The sequence below is a fragment of the Ostrinia furnacalis genome, unplaced genomic scaffold (assembly GCF_004193835.3).
Source record: "Ostrinia furnacalis isolate ACB-3 unplaced genomic scaffold, ASM419383v2 OfSCF0373, whole genome shotgun sequence".
In the NCBI taxonomy this organism is placed as follows: domain Eukaryota; kingdom Metazoa; phylum Arthropoda; class Insecta; order Lepidoptera; family Crambidae; genus Ostrinia; species Ostrinia furnacalis.
This window is the reverse complement of record NW_021130612.1, coordinates 499,460-525,173: the sequence shown is the minus strand read 5'-3', so window position 1 is coordinate 525,173 and position 25,714 is coordinate 499,460. Positions and strand designations below refer to the sequence as shown.

The 25,714-nt window shown below is 41.6% G+C and overlaps 2 protein-coding genes across 2 annotated transcripts in view; one reads left to right on the top strand and one right to left on the bottom strand.

Annotated features, from left to right (window-relative positions):
- Nucleotides 1–8,357: 8,357 nt before the first annotated feature.
- Nucleotides 8,358–10,680, bottom strand: LOC114361364 (zinc finger protein on ecdysone puffs-like). Its single transcript, XM_028316361.1, has 4 exons — nucleotides 10,533–10,680; nucleotides 9,838–10,140; nucleotides 9,255–9,415; nucleotides 8,358–8,613 (listed from the first exon to the last, which is right to left on the bottom strand). The coding sequence occupies exons 2-4, from the start codon at nucleotides 10,132–10,134 to the stop codon at nucleotides 8,358–8,360; spliced, it is 714 nt and encodes a 237-aa protein (XP_028172162.1). The 5' UTR covers nucleotides 10,135–10,140; nucleotides 10,533–10,680.
- Nucleotides 10,681–10,820: 140 nt separating this feature from the next.
- The window catches only part of LOC114361354 (erythroid differentiation-related factor 1), a 30,755-nt gene continuing 15,861 nt past the window's right edge, over nucleotides 10,821–25,714 (top strand). The window contains exons 1-7 of the mRNA XM_028316353.1: nucleotides 10,821–11,116; nucleotides 11,771–11,955; nucleotides 13,153–13,261; nucleotides 13,956–14,093; nucleotides 17,085–17,220; nucleotides 20,926–21,030; nucleotides 22,443–22,869. Coding sequence (XP_028172154.1) covers nucleotides 11,069–11,116; nucleotides 11,771–11,955; nucleotides 13,153–13,261; nucleotides 13,956–14,093; nucleotides 17,085–17,220; nucleotides 20,926–21,030; nucleotides 22,443–22,869 — 1,148 coding nt within the window. The 5' untranslated portion in view covers nucleotides 10,821–11,068. The remainder of the gene's footprint in view (nucleotides 11,117–11,770; nucleotides 11,956–13,152; nucleotides 13,262–13,955; nucleotides 14,094–17,084; nucleotides 17,221–20,925; nucleotides 21,031–22,442; nucleotides 22,870–25,714) is intronic.

Sequence of the window (25,714 nt, the reverse complement as noted above, 5' to 3'; positions counted from 1 at the left end):
TAAGAGCTCCATGTGTGGGTACCAACTGAGTCGCTGGTCAAGTATAACACCCAGATATTTGGTTTGATTGACTTTATCTATAGGGGGACAAGTACAGTTCAAGTTACCAGGGTTTCGACAATTGTGAATTTTTATTTGAAAATTACTGTTAGGTTGTGATTTGTTAGATGGAGTAAAGCAAATATAATTAGTTTTCTGGATGTTTAATGTTAGGAGGTTATCTCTGAGCCAGTTGAATATGATATTCAAGCCCCTCTCAGTCCGTACAAGAACTTCATTCCAAGTGTTGCCAGTAAACACCACAGCAGTATCATCCGCATAGGAGAAAATCCTCCCCCCAACATCCCGGAGATTACATAACTCGTTTATATATATTAAAAAGAGTGTTGGGCCGAGGACACTTCCCTGCGGGACTCCGAAGTTGACTGTTGCTTTTTCACTGATGAAGCCGTCAATTTTTACTTCCTGGGTTCTGTCCTCCAGGTAACTTTTAAATAGTAGGAGTGGAGTGCCTCTTATTCCTATATCCTCAAGCCTGTGCACAAGAATAGGCACAGAAACGGTGTCAAAAGCCTTTTTAAGATCCAAAAAGACTGTAAGACATTTGTTGCCTCCGTCAACCTCTTTGACTATTACTGAAGTAAGATCTAAAATGGCATCTTGCGTCGAGAGACCCTTCCTAAAACCATATTGTGAGTTAGATAGAATTTTAAATTTATCAAGAAAACTAACCTACTGCCCCAGATTATAAATAGCATGCCACCCGAATTTGTGAAAGAAATCACTGTCAAAAATATTAAATATAAGCTGAAGGACTATTTCCTTAAGCTATTGTAACAATACTAAAATGTTTTTATGCTGTATTTATGTAATTGTATGTGAAATTGTGAATGTACCCACTGCAAACTCGTTAGCTTTACATCAAACCCTAGTGGTTTTTAAAGCTATCTAAATGTAATTGTCTCAATGTAACTTTCTTTAAGTTGTTAAATAAAAAAAAAATAAAAAAACAATTTATTATTTAGTATTTTTTCGATGATTTTGGAGATTGAGGTAAGTACAGAGATAGGTCTGTAATTATTTGCATCCGCTCTGTCCCCACTCTTGTGCACAGGGGTGACTACTGATCTCTTTAGTGAACTGGGGAAGACGCCCATCTTGAAGCAAAGATTAGTGAGACTAGAAATGTGGGGAACAGTAAACAATCTAGCATGCTTTAGGAAGGCCGTGCTAATATTGTCCCAGCCAGGTGAGCTACCCGAGTCTAGGTTCATAAGGACTCTTTCTACTTCCATTACATCGGTGTCCAGCAGAACAAAAGATGAAAGGTGGGTATGATTAGAAATACTATCAAGAGTACTGAAGTCTCTGTGTCTGGATTGCTTTGTAATTATGTCTGCTAGGTTTGCGCCAATACAGACGAAGAAATTGTTAACAAAGTTGACTGAGGCCTGAGGTTCGGGTTTTGTTTCTAATAGGGCTACATTATTAGTTTTTGGCGCTTTATATTTAGTGATTTCGTTGACCGTTTTCCAAAATTTACGTGGGTTATGAGTAGTTTTGTTAATTAAATCTCTATGGTATAGTCGCTTTAGTTTTTTTTATCAAATTTGAACAATAATTACGAAAACGTTTATAGGTGATTTTTAAAATAATATTGTGGGGGTCTTTTTCAAGCTTCAGTTGCATTTTATTTCTGAGTTGAATGCATCTCAGTGCGCCAGCAGTTATCCAGGGCTTTAATGTCCTTTTATTATTTGAAAAGTAAATCTGCTTAGAGTTCGCTTTTATTGCAGACATAATCATGCCAATAAGTGAGTCAGCATAATCCTCAGGATCAGTACACGTTTCTAAATAGGTATTATCGGCGGATGTAAGGGTTTTTAAGGTTCCATCAAAATCGGTAAATAATTTAGATCTAGTTAAAGGTTTACAAGCAGTAGGGTTAGATAAACTAAGTAACACCGTGTTGTGGTCGGTAATTGTAGTGTTAACGACAGCTACGAAAGCAGTATGAGCTTGGACATCCAGTTTCAACATAATATGATCCAGACATGAACCCTTCCTCGTAGATAGATTGTGCCCAGGTAAGATACCATGCAGAGACAGTACGTCTAAGTAACTAAGCCTATTACGACGATATTGAGGCTTTTCTTTGTCACTTGGGAGCAGGTTGATATTAATGTCACCAACGATAGATATATTTTTATAATGGCTAATAGTTTCTAAGTGTGTGTTAAGTGAGCNATCGGGGGGTCAGTTGGGTCTACTTTCGGGACACGATTCACTGGAGCATGGGTCGCATCGACTTTCGCAAGCCTGCCAACGAGGTAAGCAGGGACTTCACAGACGTGATTGTCCGGTCTGCTCAAACAGCCCTCGGTCACAAGAGGAAGACCCGGGAAGCAGGCTACGAATGGTGGACTCCTGAGCTGGATCGGCTTCGCAAGAAGTGTGGCGCTTCACGCCGGGTGTGGCAGAGGTCGCGGAAGCGTGGTGGCCTTGCGGAAGAGGTGGCAAGGGACGCGTTTCACCGCGACCGGACGCTGTATCGGAGGAGGAAGGAAGAAACCGAGGTCGCGTATTTCCGGGGGCTTGGCGAGTCCGGCAACCAAGACCCTTGGGGTCTGGCCTACCCCACCACAACCAGGTTCGGTTGCCGTCACTCGACGAGGCAACATCGTTTTTCGCTCGCTCCGTAGTTATTTTATCTAATCGGGTGTAAAACAACACTGTATCTAAGTGTTATTAGTATCGTTTTAAAGGTGAAAGTGTACACTAAATAGTGGTGAAAACCAAATCAAAATCTGTTGGCGCTTCTCGAGTCCTCGGGCTTCATCGAGATCGATCGGCCATCATCGGCTCCGCGCGAGGCGCCGGCACACTCCGTACGTGCCCGACGTCCACTCAGCCTCACGACCGTCACCGGCGTCAGACGCGGCCCTCCCACGTAGCNGCTAATAGTTTCTAAGTGTGTGTTAAGTGAGCTAGTAAAATTATCAGCATTTAGGAAAGAGGGAGAACGGTAAATGCCCAGGAAGACATAGTTATCTATTAATATCTGGAGCCCAGTGGCATCTGAAAGGTGTAAGTCAGTAACCTTTGCCCTGTGGTTGGTTTTAATATAAGCAACAACACCGTCATTTTGATTTAAGAGTTTAGTTGATTGATAAGAAGTATAGTTGTCGATGGATGGTATATTTTTATTTAAGTCTAGTCTACATTCCGTGAGTATTAATATATCAATTTCAAAATTTAGCATTGAGAGATTTAGTTGTAGATCGTCCAAGTTCTTATAGATACTTGCAATGTTCTGGGTTACCACTGTTAAGTTTTTATTAGTCATTAGTCTTTGGCAGTGGCTAGTCAGATCTTTCATATTGCAGCTAACAGAATGAGATATTTGCATGCTGTCTAATTCTTGAGAGGCATGGCGTTGACTATCCATACAATAAATATTCAAGACATAGGACATTACTGGAGTTGTTCATAGATGTAAAATAGATTAGTATTTTAAGAGACAGTTTCCAATCTGTGTCCACGAGTAAATAAGCTAAGTTATACTGTGTGCATGATTTTTTCAGAGTAAGTATTTTTAGTGTTTGTGTGAGTGTGAGGTGGGTGTATGTGGTTATGAATATGTATGAGAGTTGGGGTTTGTAAATAGTAATAGTGATGTGTAGTGTGAGTGAAAGTATGTAAAACGAGCTTACAATAGTTTTAGTATTTATGAGTAATATATTACGAAAAGTTTCAAAATAATACATGCAGTTGCAGTAGTATGTAAAATATGTAAAAGGCGAAATCGCTAAATATAGTCAGGTTTCTTGCAGGAGCTGGTTTACCTGGGCCTCATGCTGAATACAGATAATTTTGGATTGATCGTCTTTCCTCACCAGAACTCTTCCAAAAGCAGTCCAGCAGTACTTAAACTTGTTTGATCTGACGAGGTCTCGAGAAAGGAAGAACAGCCGAGCACCCTTAGCAGTCAGCTGCTCCGATATAAAGACCGGGGAGTCCGCACTTGTAGTGAATCCAAGATGTTTTGCTTGTAGTTTACATTATGTAAGATGACTTTAACTAACTTTGTTTGGCCATATTCAATGATGGTAGTAACACATTAGGTCAAACAAGTGAGAAAAAAAATGTTGATNCACCGCGCACAGTGGACGGAAAATCACGTTTCATACTCGTAGAAACCAAAGTCCGTTTTTAATTAAATAAATTATGTAAGATGACTTTAACTAACTTTGTTTGGCCATATTCAATGATGGTAGTAACACATTAGGTCAAACAAGTGAGAAAAAAAATGTTGAATTTTTTTTTGTATGGAGGAAATTACGTTATGTCTTTTTTCTCGCTACTATTTGAAACTGTAAAGCTGTAATTTATACTATGTATGGCGGCTACCAAGGCGCTTCCTATGACCTACAGCATACGTACCGCGACTTGCCGCTTTGGCTGCTATATTATGTCAAAATTTCAAAATTTGGGTTGGGTATTTTTCCTATTCCTGTCCCCAATTATATCACGATTTCTGAGGGTAAGTTACACAGTATAACGAGGGTAGATGTTATTAGTTGAAATTGTAAGTAAAAATGTGGGTATCTCTTAATAAGTAATCACTATTGATCCAGTAACTTGCGTGTTTACATAATATTTTGATTTACGTTAAATACTTTGATAATGGAGGGTTTTGTGACTAATTTGGACTTGTTTTTGTTTGTTAAAAATAATCAGTGCTTTACTACACCTCATGTGCTATTTGAAAAGTTTGTGTCAGTTTTATCAGAAGACTTGTTAGAAAACGAACAAAAAGAATTGAAGCAGTTTTGTCAAACATATTTATGTAATTTGCAGAAAAAATGGAAATCATGTAATCGTACGAACTTTACATTTATAAAAAAATATGAAAGCTGGTTACAGTCTGACATTTCTTGGCCTAATAGTATTCAGAACAAACTGACTTCAGATTCCACAAACATGGATACTGACAATAGACCTTCTACATCTCGTTTTGCTGATGTTCAGGTTTCAGTTCAAGCTACAAGTTCAATGGGTACTTCTACTATAAAACTTTCTCCTAGAAAACCGTTCAGTGATTTGAGTCCCATTCAAAAGAAGCGAAGAACTGAAGAACTACGCACTCATGACTTTGATAGTCTTATGTACGCCACAGCCTTTAAGGGTCGTGAAAGTGGTAACAGTGATATAGCAGATATTATTAACTTTCTCACAAAACACCCAGAAGAAGCAGCAAATCTGAAGACAGTAATCCAAAAGAAAAAAGCTCTCAAGTACTCTGATGATAAAGCATTGGGTTTGTTTATTTCATTAAAGTTAACAAAATGGCAATATCAAACTTTGAGAATATGTGCAATAGAAGAAGGACTGAATATCTATCCATCATACGATTGCATAGTGAACGCTAAGAAGGCATGCTACCCACCAAAAGATTCTGTTAGTATCGACCAGTTTCAAGTCAAAGTAAAACTACAAGCAATCTTAGACGTGACAGTGTCTCGGCTGGCCAAAGTGGTTGATACTGACTTAGCTGACAGGGAATTAACATTACTATGTAAATGGGGATTTGATGGAGCCTCGGGACAAAGCCTGTACAAACAATCTTTGGCTGACGGGGAAGACGATTCCAGCATTTTTATGTGTTCTTTTGTGCCGTTGAAGTTAAGTGATGGTGAGATAACTGTATGGGAGAATCCAAAGGCATCATCCACTATGTACTGCAGACCAATTTTTTTTAAGTTTGCCAATGAAAATAAATTAAACATAAAAGAAGAGATGGCAAGAATAGAGGATGAAATAACTAACCTGACACCATCTCCCATGGGAAATAATACAGTGGTAAAGCACAAAATGCTGATGACAATGATAGATGGAAAGATAACTTCTATATTGTCAGACACGTCAAATCAGACTTGTGATATCTGTAGAGCAGTACCATCCGAGATGAACAAATTGGAGTTAATATCGAAGTAAGTATTTGTTTATTAGGATTTCACGCAATCAAGTTTTGTTTGAACTTTACATTAATATAAGTCTTATTTTCAGAAAACCTATTGCGTCAGATATCTACAAATTCGGCTTGTCATCGTTACATGCTTGGATTCGGTGCATGGAATGCCTTCTCCATGTTTCATATCGCTTGGATTTTAAGAAGTGGCAAGCCAGAGATCCTGTCAATCAAGCAGCCTTAAAAGCTAGAAAAACTGCTGTTCAAAAAAACCTCAGAGACGAATTAGATATTTTGGTGGACGTAGTAAAGCAAACTAGTGGAACGACTAACGATGGCAATACTGCTCGGCGCTTTTTTAAAGATGCAGCTAAGACTGCAGAGTGCACAGGAATCGACGTTGATCTTATAAAAAGGTTTTCAGTAATTTTGCGAGTAATATCCTGCGGTGAGTCTGTTCATATAGACAACTTCGCTCAGTATACAAAGGAAACTGCTGAGCTGTTTGTGACATTGTATGGCTGGTATTACATGCCATCCAGTGTGCACAAACTTTTGATCCATGGCGCAGAAATTGTTAGGCATTTTAACTCGATACCGATAGGAAATCTTTCAGAAGAGGCCTCTGAAGCCCGAAATAAAGATTTTAAAAGGTGCCGACTACAACATGCCCGAAAATTTAACAGAGTAAACACAAACGAAGACATTTTAAATTATTTAATAATATCATCTGATCCTTATTTATCGTCTATAAGGCCAAAATTGAGACAAACAAGTAAAAAAGTTTTAACAGAAGATATGAAACATCTACTTCTTTTAAATCCTCAAAATGAATCTGAGGATAGTAGTAACAAAAACGTCGAATTCATTGATGTTGAAGCTCTGGGTGTGATGGATTCTGATCTTGAAAACCCTATTGAAGACTCAGATTCGGATTAGCTACGAATTAATATTCTTATTTTTTTTTTGCTAATTGTTTTGTTTTTTTAATCATAACANCAAGATACAATATATACAACTCACTTGTAAAATCCCACCTAATATACCTTGTTGAAATCTGGGGTAGTGCTTCAAAAACAAAAATATCCGAACTCCAAGTCTTACAAAATAAAATCATTAAATTATTATTTCATTATCCGTACCTCACATCCACTTCCAAGATTTATAGCGAAACACAAATTATGAACATTAAAAAATTATTTATGTATTATACCTGCCTGCTCATACGCAACGTATTGAATAAAACCATCCATACGTCGCTCACTCTGATGACGCGGTCAGAACAGGTTCCGAAGCGCACGCGCCGTCGCGCTAGCTATTTGGTTCTACCCAAGATACGCACAAATTACGGCAAGCGAATGCTTAACTTTGAGGGAGCACAGTTGTTTAATAAACTACCCGCATCAATAAAAAGCATTGACTCCCTAAATATTTTTAAAAAGAAACTTGCCCTACATATTCATGACGTTGTAGAATGAGCCTTACTTATTAAATTTAATGTCTAAAACTGACTCTCAGACTGCCCCCTTGTGCGACACTGGGTGCAAACTCAAGTGCAGGTGCCGGGTGTCCCACAGGGAGGCAGGTATTTGAATTAAATCTAGATTGTAATTTTATTTATTATTTTAATGTTTAATTTAATTTTCAATTTAATTTTTTAATTTAATTTAATTTTTAATTTAATTTATTTGTCTCTATTATTATTATTTTTATTGATTTAATTTGATTTTAATTTGATTTTAATTTGATTTTAATTTGATTTTAATTTGATTTTAATTATTTAATGCAATTATTATTATTATTGAAATTTTATGGGCCCTGGCCTGAAATAAATGAATTTTATTTTATTTTTTATTTTTTATTTTTAAAACTAATAGTTACAATTTAGAAAATTATATTTAATTTTGTTTTGAACCTATATTATACTGATTTACTTTTTATCGCCAATCAGATGGTATAATTTGCTAAAGCCAATGCTTTTTATAAAACATATCGGTGCGAACGATTCAAATGTAAATTATACTTAGTTTAATTTTGTTCTCAAGTAAGTGACAATTATGTTTTTATTGAGAAATAAAGAATCTTTAAACCTTAAACCTTAAATTGAGTATGACAATAAGAGACAAGGATATCAACTTTTCTCTTCTTTGTAGGAAGCTGTAACCTTGATGAAAGTAATGAATGGTTTTAAGACTAGTGACTAGCTAGTCTCAAATGTTACATTATACAGAATGTTGATTGAGCAGTAAAAAAAGAAATGAAGAATAGTAATCTTTAATATCTGGCTCTCATAAACGTAACATTCTCAGACTTGCCGACGCCTCACGATTAGTGTTGTATTAACTTTTAGTAAATTGGAATTAGCTCTTTAGGTTTAAGTAATAAGTCAAATTACCTTGAACTCCTGCCGCATAGTATCCGCAGTCAGCGCATAGCTCTCGGCTGTCTTCTGCATCATGATAGCGTGTGCGCGACCGCTCAGATGATTCTCGAACGACCTTCCGTCCCACATGCTCTTGTTGCAGATATGACACTTCAGCAGTTGCGGACTGATGTCATCGTAGCGAGTCTTCGGTCCCTCCTTCTTAGTTTCTTCTACCTTATCTCCGTCAGAGGTCTCTTCCGTCTTGTCATCTTGATCGCTGTGATATACTTGGGAATTAGATGATGTGGTGTTGTTTTGCAGCTGTGTTTTTTGTTAATAGTCGGATGGCAGTATGATAATACTGTTTGAAGATTGAGAATCTTGTTGATAGTGCTTTGAGCACAAAAAAAGTTACATTGGAATTTGGTAACAGATTTGAAATGTTTATTCAGTAATGTGTAATAGAAACAATGAACTTGTTGAGTAGTGTTTGTTTATAAATGTTGGTAAAATACAAAATATGCACAATGCATTTAAACATGAAACAATACTTGTCCTTGAATTGACAGGTCCATCCATTACAAAAATTTACCATTGATGATAAATCTCTTGGAAATAAAAGCTTGAAAATATTATTTTGGGAAGTAAATAAAATTTGTCTCCATGTGTTCATTGCTTACATACAATCTTTTAATGCAGATTAAATGTCTGCAGTGAAGAACGAAGCATTTTTAAAACGATTCTTTTTGCACCTCCCACAGGCGAATGTTATGCCAATTTGGCTAAATAAACTTAATAGGCCGGTGAACGTAAACGACTAAGTGTAAAACAGAAATAATGTACAGGGTGTGGCCACCAAATGGCCGTTGAAACGCGGTGTCACCACCGGAAGGAAACAATCAGCACAGGGTTCCTTACCTCTCTTTAGGTTTAGCCTTAGAATCGGCGTCCTTTTTCGGGGAACTCTTGTTTTGTTGCCTTTGCCCATCATTGGGCCTGAATGGTTTACGATTGGTGTTGATACGCTCACCAGCGCGATTGTAATTGCCCGTACGCCGGAAATTACCCTGATTGCCCATCTAAAGGGAAGGTACCAGAATACAGTGTTAGTACGAAACATTTGGCCAAAGCCAAGCGAAGCGGAGTCTATCGGTTTGGAAACCTGAAGAGTTTGACATGCGTAAGCAGTTACGCATGCCAAATGGAAAGTCTCCATAACTTGAAAGAAAACATGCACTGAAAATTACAAAATATTAAACGGTATAATTAAAACAAATCTTCAATTTCGAATATTTGAAATCTTACCCTCAGTGGGTTACAAAATACATTACAATGCAAGAGCATTAGAACTCATTAATGTTAAATATAGCTCATTAAGATTTCAAAATTCACATTAATTATAGCTAATTACTAATGAATTCAAGATTTTTAAACATGTAACATTCTAGTTTTATTTATCAAATATTTTCTTATGTTCTAAAATTAACATAAATTGACTTACCCTATTCGGCACATAACCACGATCATACCGACCCATATTAGGACCGAAGTCCCTTCTTATGGGCATATCGAGAAGAGACGGCACAGGGTTTTGCCGAGGCTGGAGCAAGTTGATGATGTTGCTTGCGAGTGCAAGTGTTGCTTCGGTGGAGCCCCCTCCGAGGGGAAGGAGGTTGGGCATCCCTCCGCCAGGGCCAGCGCCCTGCCACGGGGAGACTCCACTGCGTCCGAAGTTCTTGTTACGGTCGTTGCGACCGTAATCTATGCGACGGCCTTGCTGCGGTCTTCGGTTTGCCATTTTAAACTGAAAAACAAATTAAACATTCATCATGCTAAATCAAAAAACAATGTTTTTATTTTGGTAAATCAAATAGCTATAAATGTTTTATTTTGTAAAACACCATTTCTATGTAATATTCAAAAGGAGGAGGTACATAAAACATGGTATTTTTCGTTTGAAAATTTACTTTGTATGAAGTGATAGCTCAGTGATAATTACGCAGGGAATATACTCTTACTTGTTGAATAACTGGATTATTCACGTTTAATTGCAGTACTTCTGTAGGTTTCACACCAATTTAGATTATTTTTATGCGTCGACAAGGTAGAAAAGAAAATCAATACTTGTCGAAGTAATGGTACAGGGAAAAATCGATATCCGGATTACTTAGATGTTAATTTATAACATGTACTCACCAGCAGTTGATGAAGAAGCAATAGAAAGGCGATCTAAACACTTTCTTGTTGTGATTTCCCGCTACACGAACACAAATTCAGAAAATACGACCGACTTTCTCAAACGTCAATCACCAATAGAAAATGGCGACCGGCCGGCGTCGTATCGCGTCATTCCATAGACTAAAAATTCGTATCATAGACAAAAATTCACTAATTAGAATATATAGTTAAGATTTTCTTTGCCAGGTTTTGCTTTTTTAGAACAAATCGTGACATTGACAGCCCATGTTTCGCGAAGTTTCACCGCATTTGTTTCGTAGAGTGGTAATTTCACGATTATCAACTTTATTCTGTTGAAATAAGTGCTATGTAAATTATAAATTAACCTTTACGGTTGTCATCCGGCTTAGAAAATATTTGATTTACTAAGAACTTGCGCTCGATTTGAGAAAAATATTACTCAAACAATCCCACGTTATTCTGATCTTAAAATTAAGATTCCTATTGCATAACGTAACCTTACTAACTGGCTGCTGGAATAAAATTGATCTAAAATGGAAGAAATAGAAAAGGACAATGAAAATGATTTCAAACGCTCCAAGGTAAAAAAATAGTTTCTTACATTTCTCAAGTTTTTATTTAGAAAAAATTACGCATTTAAATAAAAATCCACAAATCGACTGAATACTTACTGTATTTCCAAACTTGTCTTACTATAAGTCTTACTTTCTTTGAACAAGACTGACACATGTTGTTTTTGTAATGTAGTTTTATTGAATAACCTCAGTATTTTTAACCCATGTACTAGCAAAGTTTAAACATCTATAAATACTATTCTGTCTTGTACCCACAATCCCCATAAAAATAAATTCATAGAGTTGTCTGTCTTAAAACATTAAGTGACACTCACTGCTGCCTTCACTGCATTAACTGCTAATCTTCTGAGACACTAGGACATACTACAATAATAATAAACAAAAAGCTTTTATTTCCACAAAACAGTTTTGGTTGCAATAAATAAATTCATTAAAAATATTTGTTTTGCTAATTCTTGTGGTACCCTGGATGGACAAAAGCCTCCTCCATCTTGCTCCACTTTAACCTGTCCTGAGTTCGATCAAGGCAATTGTTTCCCGCTGTTTTCATTATGGCATCCTTTCCTTGGGCTTCCCAACACTCCTCTTCCCCTTTGGTCCCTTCCATTCTGTACAGGATATACTACAAAATCTATATTCTACATTTAACTGCCTTCACAGGATCGGAGTCCGTCCCCTGGCGTCAAATCGACTGCGGTGGTTAAGTACACAGCGTTTCAAAGCCCCGTGGGCTATGCGCGGCTGCAGTGCAACACCGACCTGAATCTACCCCCTTCCAACTGGGGGGCAGCCATCGACTCCTACGGCTTGAAGCAGATATTGACTGGAAACACTGGGCTATCTAGGTAAAGAAAGTTCACCTGTTAAATGGTAAATTATTTATTAGGATAAAGTAAACTAAGTTAAACACAAGGAACGTAAAAACTTAAAATTATTTAAAAACTAAAATTTAAAAAATTACTTGTAATAAATATACATTATGTTATTTACAAAATAGAAAAGTATTGCTTGTTAAAACAATTCAAAATTAATTATTTTCACACTGAGTGATTCTCAAGGTGTTTATGTGTGTATGTATAAGATAAAATAAGAACTTTTTTCTAGAGTTTTTTTCTAGACTGCGGTATTGCAAGAAATGTAAAGATAAAGGATTCAATTAATTTGTAAAATAAAATACTCTACAAAACATATAAAGCTAAAATAAAAAGGTATCAAGAAAGTTTCTTCACACAATCGGTTGATATTCTATCGCAACTGTGTACATATTAGTATTTCAAATAAATGAACGTCACAAGAACATTATGTACAAGTAATATTCAAATCAAAAACCAACTGGGCATTTCAAATTAACAAAGTCAAGTCTAAGTCAAAATTCCTTTATTTGCATGGACTATTAAAAATAGTGCTTATAAATCGTCAAATTAATAGAATAACTCGTACTTTGTAGGACAATTTTTTTTACCAAGCAACCTCTTCTTTCTTTTTGGCGCCCCTCTTAGCTGTCTCTCGGGGCAGAGCAGGCTTCCTGGTTTACCCTCCTAGATAAATTAAAGTCCAGTCGCCGAGCAGATAGAATTTCGTCCAATGACCCCAAGCTACCCATCCTTATCGCTCGCGCGTTTTATTACTGTCGCGCTCGCACACTTACTGCGGTCTCCCGCCGACAGCGACGCGCGAGCGATAAGTATGAGTAGCTTGGGGTCATTGGACGAAATTCTATCTGCTCGGCGACCGGACATTAGTATCAATTTACGTAAACTAGTGTTCAACGGTACGTTTTGCCAGAGTAAATACAAATGAGTAGGTCGTCTTCATAGAAACGCACGGGCCCGGTTTGTATGTGAGCGCACCAACACGTATGCGGCGCATACACTGACAAAATTTAGCGGGGATTAGCGGGGAGCTAGTCGTGGTTGCGCCGAATTTTGTCAGTGTGTGCGTGCGCGCCGCATACGTGTTGGCGCGCCCACATACAAACCGCGCTCGGTGCGTTTCTATGAAGATGACCTACTCCTTTGTATTTACTCTGGTTTCGCGTTTAGTTTCAGGATGGCGCATATGTTCCCGGACTGCGTGGGCGAGGTGGACGTGATCTCGGGCGCCGAGTGCATCAAGAAGCTGCTCAAGCTGCCCTACCAGCCCAACGGCACTGTGAGTTGTTGTAGATATCCTTATTTCGGTTTAAAGAAGAATGCGTCAATATCAGTCAAATATGAATTTACGGGTCCATTATTATCTCGTTTCCACCGCTGGAGCTCTTTTGAAGCCAGTGTCTACAGCTTGAATCTAACCGTTGAAGGCCAAGTTTTTTTAGCTAGGAGTAAGTTGAAATGTCTTAAGCCCCTTATTTTAATAAATCAGAAGTTATAGATCTTCTGCTTCTAGTGCAGATGACAGGTGATAGTGACAGTCAAACAAAAGGATGTAATAGACAGCTAACTATCTATTCACGGGAGTAATCCCACATTTTGCTCAAAGTGCTGCTATTGAGTAGTTGATACACAAGCCCTGAAAATTTGGCTGAATTGAAAAATTCTTTACCATTAGAATCCTACATTATTATGATGAACATAAACAGTATAAATACCGCCTATCACTCTTGATATAAATGAAAAGTAAGTTAAATGAATTTATATTTTCAACCGACTTCAAAAAAAGGAGGAGGTTCTCAATTCGACCCGTATGTTTTTTTTCTATGTTTGTTACGCGATAACTCCGCCAATTATGAACCGATTTGAACAAATCTTTTTTCGGCGTATAGGTAATACCTCAAGGGTGGTCCCATTTAAATTTAATAATTCACGCATTTGAAGTCGGTTTTTTTTAAAAGTTATCTTCTCTTCAGGTAAGCATGATCGTGCACCGCATCGAGAACACTTTACTGTTGGACGATTTCGACGTGTACGACTACCTCATGAAGTCGGAGTGGTCGTGGCTCAAGGACTTCTTCTACGAGAACGTCTTGAAGACCATGTCGGAACAGGTGAGTTATATTTGATGATGATGTGGCATGTGTTCGCTAATTTTCTTTAAAGGATAAATAGCTGATGGTTTTTGCAGCTTTCCCTAACAAAAGTTAAGGGCAGTCTCAATTTGTTTATAGACTAATAAAATATACGTAAGGGCTGTCCTTAAGGCATCTTTACATTAAAACGTCTCACAATAATCTGTTTGTCTTACTAGAGCTTCCATACAAACATTTCTAAGAAGAAGCGCCACGAATTAGCCTATTGTGTACGATGTAGTTCATATCATCTGAGTTTCTTCCGCCATCAGCAAATCAATCAAATCAAAATCAAATCAAAAAATATTTATTCAGTTTAGACCACAAGTGGCACTTATGAACGTCAATAGAAAATAATAATAAAAAAAAAGAAAAGGTAGCCCTTATGGGGCACTTTACATGTCTCCTTATCTTTTGGGCCCTACCAGCGCTTCGAGACAAACATATGGCAAGTGCTGAGAAGAAACGCCGGAACAAACTCAGTCACCACTTATTGCCAGGAATTATCTAACGGTAAGAATAGTCAAATTTAAGTACATCAAATATGTGCAGACTGAACTGACCACGCATCCTTGTCATCAATATAGTCTCGAACCTTGTAGTACCCTTTGGACATAAGGGTATTTTTTATATGTTAGCACAGGCCCATATGTTGTTCCGAAGTGATGGTACTAGGGTAAGCCATATTTGGGACGTGCATAAGCGCCCTGGAAAGGTCCTAAATACTGTGTAGGGACACGTGTAGTATGAAAGGTGTATGTTAGCGATTTTGAATGCTTGTGTGACGTATAAATCAAAGAGTCGGCCGTTTGGTGTAGTGGTTCAGAACGGACTACTATGCCGAGAGGTCCCGGGTTCGATTCCCGGCCGGGCAGAAATTGAAATGATGAATTTTAATTTCTGTGACGGGTCTGGGTGTGACTATGTATAATATTTATGTATTTAAAAAAAAAGTATATAAGTAGTATATCCGTTNGTCACTTGCGTCACAGAGCGGCCGCTAGTCGGGACGGAGCTCACTTTTGCTCGAGCCGCCGGACCGATCGGACGTATCTTGGACCTGTACAAGTTCGTGGAATAAACTGAGTGAGTTTCATTTGGATTTTTAAAAGGTAGCCCTTATGGGGCACTTTACATGTCTCCTTATCTTTTGGGCCCTACCAGCGCTTCGAGACAAACATATGGCAAGTGCTGAGAAGAAACGCCGGAACAAACTCAGTCACCACTTATTGCCAGGAATTATCTAACGGTAAGAATAGTCAAATTTAAGTACATCAAATATGTGCAGACTGAACTGACCACGCATCCTTGTCATCAATATAGTCTCGAACCTTGTAGTACCCTTTGGACATAAGGGTATTTTTTATATGTTAGCACAGGCCCATATGTTGTTCCGAAGTGATGGTACTAGGGTAAGCCATATTTGGGACGTGCATAAGCGCCCTGGAAAGGTCCTAAATACTGTGTAGGGACACGTGTAGTATGAAAGGTGTATGTTAGCGATTTTGAATGCTTGTGTGACGTATAAATCAAAGAGTCGGCCGTTTGGTGTAGTGGTTCAGAACGGACTACTATGCCGAGAGGTCCCGGGTTCGATTCCCGGCCGGGCAGAAATTGAAATGATGAATTTTAATTTCTGTGACGGGTCTGGGTGTGACTATGTATAATATTTATGTATTTAAAAAAAAAGTATATAAGTAGTATATCCGTTAAGCTAGCACCCATAACACAAGCATTAAGTTGCTTACTTTGGGGCTAGCTGGCGCTGTGTGAAATTGTCCAAAGATTATTTATTATTATTTATTACTGCGCACTGACCGGCTCGGGCAAACGTGTTAGCCTTGGGAAATTTAAGTAAATAAAATTACGTTTAATTGTTTCGGTATACTCGTATTTCATTGAAGGTTAGTGGCAGTAACTCTTAAAAGCTTTGACTTTCAGGACGTAGTGCGAACCGCTCTTAGAGCGCTTTCACATTAGGGCGTTAGAAGCGCTAAGCAGCGAGGCAGCGGCGTTTTTATAGTGTGAAGGCATGCATCCGCTGTCATATAGTATGAAATTTTCAGCAGCGCGTCTACCGCGCGTTTGACGCGCTGCTAAATAGCTTAAGAGTAGGCGCACACCGTTGATTTTTCGTCGGCCGATAGTTTAGTCGGGCTGTTGATCAGTATGGGCATGTATGGGAGTGCGCACACTAGGCCGATTCGATTTGGCCATTTGACAATTTGAAATCGGGCACAACTATCGGCCAACTAAAAATCAACGGTATGCGCCTACTCTAAATGTGAAAGCTCTCTTAATCTTTTTTTAAATTTTTTTTTATTATTTTTTTATGTATTATCTGCCCGATGGCAATCTGTTCGAAAACAATAAGCCACTTGTTTGGCTGGCTGGAGCTACATTTCCTGAGTTTTATGTTGTCTTGGAGAGCCAATCAATTGCTGATCTTTTTCCAGCAAACTCTCTTCCTGGCTCAGTCTACAAATCTTTGGGCGAAACTGGGAATGCCTTGTGTTTTCAGTCGATTGTACTGTAGTCCACCTTCTCCACTTAAGGCCTGTGCGAGTTCGTTTGCATGAGTTTCCAGTTTCTCCTGGTATTTCAGGCTTGCCTGTACTATTTCCTCACGAACAGTGTTAATGCCTAGGTCAAGATACATGTACTTGTTGCTAATACATTGGGGTACGCCGAGCATGGTTCTAAGTGCTTTACTTTGAAATCTTTCCAGTATGTCGATGTTACTCTTGCTAGCTGTTCCCCATAACTGTATCCCGTAAGTTCAGATAGGTTTCAAAGTTGCTTTGTATACCAAGACCTTGCTGGTGCTGTTCAGTTGCGAGCTTCGTCCGATTAACCAGTAAAGACCACGAAGTTTTCCATCTAGTTGTTTTCTTTTAGCCCAGATGTGCTTCTGCCATGTGAGCCTTCTCATGCTGTCTGATAATCTTTTAATCTCTTTATTTACACTAGGAACGTATGACGCTAACGCTGGCACCAGTGGCCCCGAGTTCGGCGCTGCAGCTGACGCACAAGTTCCTATCGCACAGTGTCGCCTCCCGCCCGCCGCCCGCCCAGGCGCCCGCCCTTGCGCCCGTCGCGCTCACTGGTGAGTAACAAGCGACAGGTGTGACGTCACGCGCCACCAGCCCCGAGCTGTGACACGTGACAGGCGTGACGTCACGCGGCACCAGCCCTCACTGGTGAGCTGTGTACTCATCTAAAGCCTGGTCCGTGAGCACGTAGAATTTTGCCCAATGACCCCAAGCTACCCATCCTTATCGCTCGCGCGTAATTATATTGCTGTCACGACTGTGCGACGAGCGCCCGCAGTGAGTGTGCAAGCAACAAGTGTGCGAAAACATAACAAGCGACAGGTGTGACGTCACGCTCACTGGTGAGTAACAAGTGACAGGCGTGACGTCACGCGGCACCAGTGGCCCCGAGTTCGGCGCTGCAGCTGACGCACAAGTTCCTATCGCACAGTGTCGCTTCCCGCCCGCCGCCTGCCCAGGCGCCCGCCCTTGCGCCCGTCGCGCTCACTGGTGAGTAACAAGCGACAGGTGACAGGTGTGACGTCACGCTCACTGGTGAGATGTAAAGCAGGGTACTCATCTAGCCGTGTAAAGCCTGGTCCGTGAGCACGTAGCACGTAACGTAGCATGTAACGTATCCAACCTTCAAGTGAGTACGGCTCGTCCACGGTCATCGCGTATCTGGCTGCGAGCTCCTGGATCCTACTGCGAGCCGCCTTTGTGCTCGCAGTGATACCGCCAGTCGGCGGGTCGCTGCGATCTCCCTGCGAAACACGCGCGAGCAGCGAGCAACGGGCTCGTGCCTATGTACTCACTTGATACAGTATCTGATACATTACACGCTACACGGCTAAAGTCCGGTCCGTGAACACGTAGAATCCCGTCCAATGACCCCAAGCTACCCATCCTTATCGCTCGCGCGTAATTATGTTGCTGTCGCAACTGTGCGACGGGCGCCCGCAGTGAGTGTGCGAGCTTGACAGCAACATAATTACGCGCGAGCGTTTACAGGAGCGTGTGACGTCGCGCTGACTGGTGAGTAACAAGCGACAGGTGACAGGTGTGACGTCGCGCTCACTGGTGAGTAACAAGCGACAGGTGACAGGTGTGACGTCGCGCTCACTGGTGAGTAACAAGCGACAGGTGACAGGTGTGACGTCGCGCTCACTGGTGAGTAACAAGCGACAGGTGACAGGTGTGACGTCGCGCTCACTGGTGAGTAACAAGCGACAGGTGACAGGTGTGACGTCGCGCTCACTGGTGAGTAACAAGCGACAGGTGACAGGTGTGACGTCGCGCTCACTGGTGAGTAACAAGCGACAGGTGACAGGTGTGACGTCGCGCTCACTGGTGAGTAACAAGCGACAGGTGACAGGTGTGACGTCGCGCTCACTGGTGAGTAACAAGCGACAGGTGACAGGTGTGACGTCGCGCTCACTGGTGAGTAACAAGCGACAGGTGACAGGTGTGACGTCGCGCTCACTGGTGAGTAACAAGCGACAGGTGACAGGTGTGACGTCGCGCTCACTGGTGAGTAACAAGCGACAGGTGACAGGTGTGACGTCGCGCTCACTGGTGAGTAACAAGCGACAGGTGACAGGTGTGACGTCGCGCTCACTGGTGAGTAACAAGCGACAGGTGACAGGTGTGACGTCGCGCTCACTGGTGAGTAACAAGCGACAGGTGACAGGTGTGACGTCGCGCTCACTGGTGAGTAACAAGCGACAGGTGACAGGTGTGACGTCGCGCTCACTGGTGAGTAACAAGCGACAGGTGACAGGTGTGACGTCGCGCTCACTGGTGAGTAACAAGCGACAGGTGACAGGTGTGACGTCGCGCTCACTGGTGAGTAACAAGCGACAGGTGACAGGTGTGACGTCGCGCTCACTGGTGAGTAACAAGCGACAGGTGACAGGTGTGACGTCGCGCTCACTGGTGAGTAACAAGCGACAGGTGACAGGTGTGACGTCGCGCTCACTGGTGAGTAACAAGCGACAGGTGACAGGTGTGACGTCGCGCTCACTGGTGAGTAACAAGCGACAGGTGACAGGTGTGACGTCGCGCTCACTGGTGAGTAACAAGCGACAGGTGACAGGTGTGACGTCGCGCTCACTGGTGAGTAACAAGTGACAGGCGTGACGTCGCGCTCACTGCATGGTGAGCTGTGAAGCAGGGTACTCATCTAAAGCCCGGTCCGTGAGCACGTAGAATTTTGTCCAATGACCCCAAGCTACCCATCCTTATCGCTCGCGCGTAATTATATTGCTGTCGCGACTGTGCGACGCGCGCCCGCAGTGAGTGTGCGAGCAACAAGTGTGCGAAAACATAACAAGCGACAGGTGTGACGTCGCGCTCACTGGTGAGTAACAAGCGACAGGCGTGACGTCACGCGGCACCAGTCCCGAGCTGTGACACGTGACAGGCGTGACGTCACGCGGCACCAGCCCCGAGCTGTGACACGTGACAGGCGTGACGTCACGCGGCACCAGCCCCGAGCTGTGACACGTGACAGGCGTGACGTCACGCGGCACCAGCCCCGAGCTCGCTGCAGCTGACGCACAGTTCCTACGCACAGCGTCGCCAGGCGCCCGCCCTCGCGCCCGTCGCGCTCACTGATGAGATGTAAAGCAGGGTACTCATCTAGCCGTGTAAAGCCTGGTCCGTGAGCACAGGCTTTAGCCGTGTAGCGTGTAATGTATCAGATACTGTATCAAGTGAGTACATAGGCACGAGCCCGCTGCGAGTTCGCGCGTGGCTCGCAGGGAGATCGCAGCGACCCGCCGACTGGCGGTGGCACTCACTGGTGAGTAACAAGCGACAGGCGTGACGTCGCGCTCACTGGTGAGTAACAAATGACAGGTGTGACGTCGCGCTCACTGGTGTGGTGTGGCACCAGCGGCCCCGAGCTTGGCGTTACAGCGAAATGACGTCCAATGCTGAACAAAAGCCTCCCCCAAGGATTTCCATAACGACCAGTTCTGCGCTGCCCGCATTTAGGTTCTTCCAGTGACCTTCACCAGATCGTCAGTCCACCTAGTGAGGGGCCTGCCCACACTAGGTCTTTCGATCCGTGGTTGCCACTCGAGAACTTATCTGCCCCAGCGGCCATCAACTCTACGAGCTATGTGCCCCGCCCACTGTCACTTGATTTTAGCGATTCTGCGGGATATATCAGTCACTTCGTTTCTCCTGCGGATTTCCTCATTTCTGATTCGATCACGCAGGGAATCTCTGAGCATAGCCCGCTCCGTAGCCGTTTGGGTGACCTTGAGCCTTCTTATGAGGCCTTTAGCACGTCTCAGATTCCTATACAATCACTGGCAACACACACACACATCAATATCTTATCTTATCAACATCTTATCTCATCTAGATCAGTACCTAATTATTTTAAGAATAAGAATAAGAAAAACTTTATTTGACACAAAAAGAAAAAAATGAAAAACAGAACAAAGGGACTTATTATATCAACATTTTATCTCATCTCGACCCGTACCTCCTCGACTATCTTATCAATATCACATTTTATCTTATCAATATCTCATCTTATCTTACCAATATCGCATCGTATCCTATCAATATCTCATCTTATCTTACCAATATCTCATCTTATCTTATCAATATAGCATCTTATCTTACCAATATATCATCTTATCTTATCAATATCTCATCTTATCTTATCAATATCTTATCTTATCAATATATTATCTTATCAATATCTTATCTTATCTAACCAATATCTCATCTTATCAACATCTCATCTTATCTTATCTTATCAGGCCCGTACCTGCCGGAGCCGGAGCCGGGGCGCGATGAGGCGCCGCCGGACCACCTTTACAACCGCAACGTGCACTGGACCTTCGAGGACATACACATGCTCATAGGTGGGTATACAGGGTGGAATTTTGTAATGCCACCTAGAGAGAAAGTACTCTTAATACTGTAGATAGAAAAATTTGCTTAAAGGAAACATTCCTTAATTTTGGAAAAGAAATAGAGCATTCAGACATTTCCCAAAAACTTGCTTGTCACAACCCGGGAATCGAGCCAACTAAAATCTGTTAAAAATCACAGCCTGTATTTTTATTGCATCGATCGTTAGGGTTATGCATAAAGATGAAATCTCTAACAAACTTGATAAATCAAATGAAAGGATAACCATGAAATCTTAGATTACTTTAATTATTTACAAAAAAAAATATGGTATGGTGGTGAACTATCGAAAAAATTTCGAAAATCCTTGAAAGCAGTTTTCTTTTTTTTTTTTTAAATAAAGGAATGTTTTCTTTCAGTAAAATTTTCTAGCTACAATATTAAGAGTACTTTTCCTCCAGGTGGCATTACTAAATTCCACCCTTTATATTGGAAGTATATCTACTAATAAAAGAGGGAATTTTTTGAATTTAACACTGTTTACTGACGTCCACACGGACTGGAAAAGCACAGAGAATACATAGTTTCATAGACAAAAGTATAAACTTTTTAATTAAGGTAAAGGGCGGTGTTTACATAAATCCTACAGTATATTGAAAATTCTTATTCTTGAAATATAAAACAACGGGTCTCAACGCGCCATTTACTAAGGCTGCGTTGCACCATCTTACTTTAACTTTAACAAACGTCAAAAATCTGTCAAACTCTATTCAAAAAACACCGGTCATCGGTGGTGGTGATCATCGGTTATGGTTCAAGTTAGGTGGTGCAACTCAGCTTAAGCAGTACATGAGTATTAACAGTTAGACGTTTCGGCTGTGAAATCTTATATTCTTCTTCTTTTGTGGTTGGCGAGGAACTTATGTTTTTTTTATCCACAACGAGGAAGCTCTTGGCCTGCATCTCACCTGATGGTAAGTGATGATCAGGCCGAAGGTGGAAGCGAGCTTCACCCGGAATCCTCAACTACGGAGGAACTGGCTATCTTACCTCTAACTGCCGGAACACAACAATGCTGTTAACATTGTTGTTATGGCGACAGACTTAGGTAAGATGGTGGTAGCTAGCCAAGCGGACTTAGAACAAGCCCTACCACCAACCACACCGAACAGAAAAATCTGCCCCCACTGGGAATGGAACCCGGGACCTCTGCGTCTGAAGCAGGTGGTCTTACCACTAGACCACACAGGCGCTTAACACTAGCGACCGCCCGCGACTTCGTACGCGTGGACCTCGTTTAATTACTAATGATGTTGATAGGTGGCGTCTCACGGCTTCTCCCGCCCCGCATGAATATTTACGAAAAAAGCGAATTTAACACTATAACAGCGGCTATTCAACATATTCTTTAACCCATTCCCAGGCAGCGACCTGCCAATCTTCGGCGACAAAGACCGCCCCTGCGTGTCCCTCCGCCTACGAGACGCGCGAGAACCCATCAACGTGTTAACAGGCATCGACTATTGGCTAGACAACTTGATGTGCAACGTACCTGAAGTGTTAATGTGCTACCACTTGGACGGAATCGTCCAGAAATACGAGCCAATGAAGACTGAGGAGTTACCCAATATGGAAAACTCGAAATTCTCGCCGAAAGTCATAAGAAACGTAGCGCAGAATATTCTGTCGTTTTTGAAGTCGAATGCGACGAAGGCAGGGCATACGTATTGGCTGTTCAAAGGGCCGCATGATGACGTGGTCAAGTTGTATGATCTGACGTCACTGTGCCCGGATTCCGTAGATAGCCCGTTTACAAGTCCCGTTGGGATGCTGCTGTATAGAGTTGCCAGGTGAGTTTATTTATTTATTTATTTATTTAGTTTATTCAGAAACTCAACATCACACACACATTATATCACCATCTTTGTAATTTTAGCTAACTTTTTTACCAATAGATACTGGCTACACAGAAGTTGCAGCGATGGGAATTAGAGGTGAAAGTGCATTTGTCCTGATGACGTTCTGTTATCGGACCAAAAGATGTCAGACCAAAAGCAATGTCTAAGGCGATATTTGACCGATTTTCAGTTGGCCGATAGTTGGGTCAGATAGTTGTTGATCAGCATGGAGATATATTCTTTATACAAATTAGAATCGGGGCCAACTATCTGCCAACCAAAAGTTGGTGGTTTGCGTCTAGGCATACTAAATTGACAGCTAGGACCAACTTGGATAACAAAACCCTTTAGCAATTTTTCAATTTTGTTTTGTTAAACGCTCAACCCCAGTCCGCAAGTGCATTTTCAACTAGCTGATGCGACTAGATAGACAGATAGAATTGTCTATCTAGTCGCATCATCGACTAGATAGACAATTCTATCTAGTTTCTTCAATTCTAATTTATAACTATGCTTTCTGTAATATTCGGGAGCAATCAAACACCGAGAACGTCCAGTAAATGACAACGTATATTTCTGACAGACCGATATCGTCTTGCCACAGATTACCCTCAGTATCTTACAATAATAAAATATAATGAGATACCCACATACATTACATCCCTCCACGCTTAATTAACGCTTAAATTCTAAAAGACTATTTTACTTAGCCTAATTACAATCATTACCAATTTATCCTACTAGTATTATAAATGCGAGAAGCCTGCTGGGATGTTCACGCAAAAACCACTGAACTGATTCTGATGAAACCCCACAGCACTATTGTTTACAACCCAGAATAACATTACTTAGGTTACAGTTTATGACGATCTGTGACAAACCAAAATTCACGCGAATGAAGTCGCGGGCCAAAGCCAGTTTTTACATAAATCATTAAAACTACAATTTATAGATAGGAGGCTTCAATCTACATTTCCTAACGGGCCGAGCCTTGGGCGGTGACACGGGCGGCGAGGTCGATTGCTTCGCGGGCGAAGCTGACGTTGTGGTCTCCTCCGTAGTGGGTTGACCCATCGGCTCGACTGCATCGTCCGGCGGCATCGGCTCCGCCGACTCTCCCGACTGTCCTCTCGAAATGGTGGCTTCCCTACCGTGGCCGTCAGATATTTGAGAGTTTATGCTTGACCTATTGCCACTATTTATAGGTATAGAAATAAGTGATGCACGACTCCCGCTGGGGCGCTTCTGTAATTGATCTATATGTCGGTGAACTGTTTCACCATCTTTGCCTAATACTTTATAGTCACTCGCTCCTATAGCATCAACAATACGCCCTGGGACCCATTTCTCCCCTTTCAAATATTGCCGGTACCATACATCCTCCCCTTGCTCGACAGACCTGTTCGCCCCAGTCGAGGCAGCCTGCTGTCGCTGCTGGGAACGACGCACCTGCTCTTCCCTATCCGGTTTAATCATATCTAATCGTGTTCGAATACGACGTCCTAGCAAGAGCATGGCGGGGCTTTCACCTGTAGTGGAATGTTCTACATTTCTATAATAGGCTAAAAATGACCATAAAGCTCTGTCAACATTGTTTTTTTCTGTTATAGCTTTCTTAATAACACGCTTAAGTGTTCGCACTGCATTTTCAGCTAATCCGTTCGATGCTGGATGATAGGGAGCGGTAAAAATGTGTTCTATGCCGTAAAATTTTGTAAATTCCTCAAATTGCTTACTTGTGAACTGTGGGCCATTGTCACTAACGATTTGTTTTGGAAGTCCCCACCTACTAAAAAGCTCGCTTAGTTTGTGTATTAGTGATGTCGCGTTAGTACTGTTAGCCTTAAAAATCTCAATCCATTTAGACATGGCGTCCACAACAACCAAGTATGTAATGCCCGCGATCGGACCCAAAAAATCCAGATGTAGTCTGGTCCAAGGCCTGTGTGGCCAGCGCCACAGGCGCGGCGCCTGGCGCGGCGGCGCGTCCGCCTGCGCCGCGCACACCGCGCACGCCCGGCACAGCCGCTCCACCGCCTCGTCCACCCCGGGCCACCAAACATAACTACGAGTCAACGCTTTGGATTTTACAATTCCCATATGGGGTTCATGAATCATAGTTAATACTTTTTCCCTACATTTCTCGGGAACCACTAGCCTATGTCCCCACATAACACACCCTAGTTCCTCATATAGTTCACTCCTTCTATTAAAGAACGGCTGTAAATTAGTAATGTCGCACTGAGGTGGCCAGCCGTCTCTAATAAAACTCAATATCTTTGATAGGAATGGGTCACGTATAGTTTCTCGTTTTATTTTGTGATAGTCTAACATCAAAGCTTCTTGTGCAAAGTGTAAGTAAGTTTGTTCTGGTGTGCATTGTTTATTTAGCCCCTTCTCATGTATAGGCAGGCGAGAGAACCCGTCCGCACCATTATTATCCGTGCGTACGTATTCTATGTCGAATGTATATGCAGATAAAATAATTGCCCACCTTTGCATGCGACTAGCTATCATAGTTGGTATGCCTGTATTCGGACCAAAAATAGAAACTAAAGGTTTATGATCTGTTCTAAGGGTAAACCGACGCCCATATAAGTATTGATGAAACTTATTGACACTAAATATAATAGCGAGTGCTTCCTTATGTATTTGTGAATAGTTTTTCTCGGCATCCGTGAGCGCGCGCGACGCATACGCCACCGGCCGCTCGCCGCGCCCTCCGCTGCCCGACTGGCTGAGCACGGCGCCCACGCCATGCGGGCTCGCGTCGCAAGTTACGATTAACGGTTTTTTT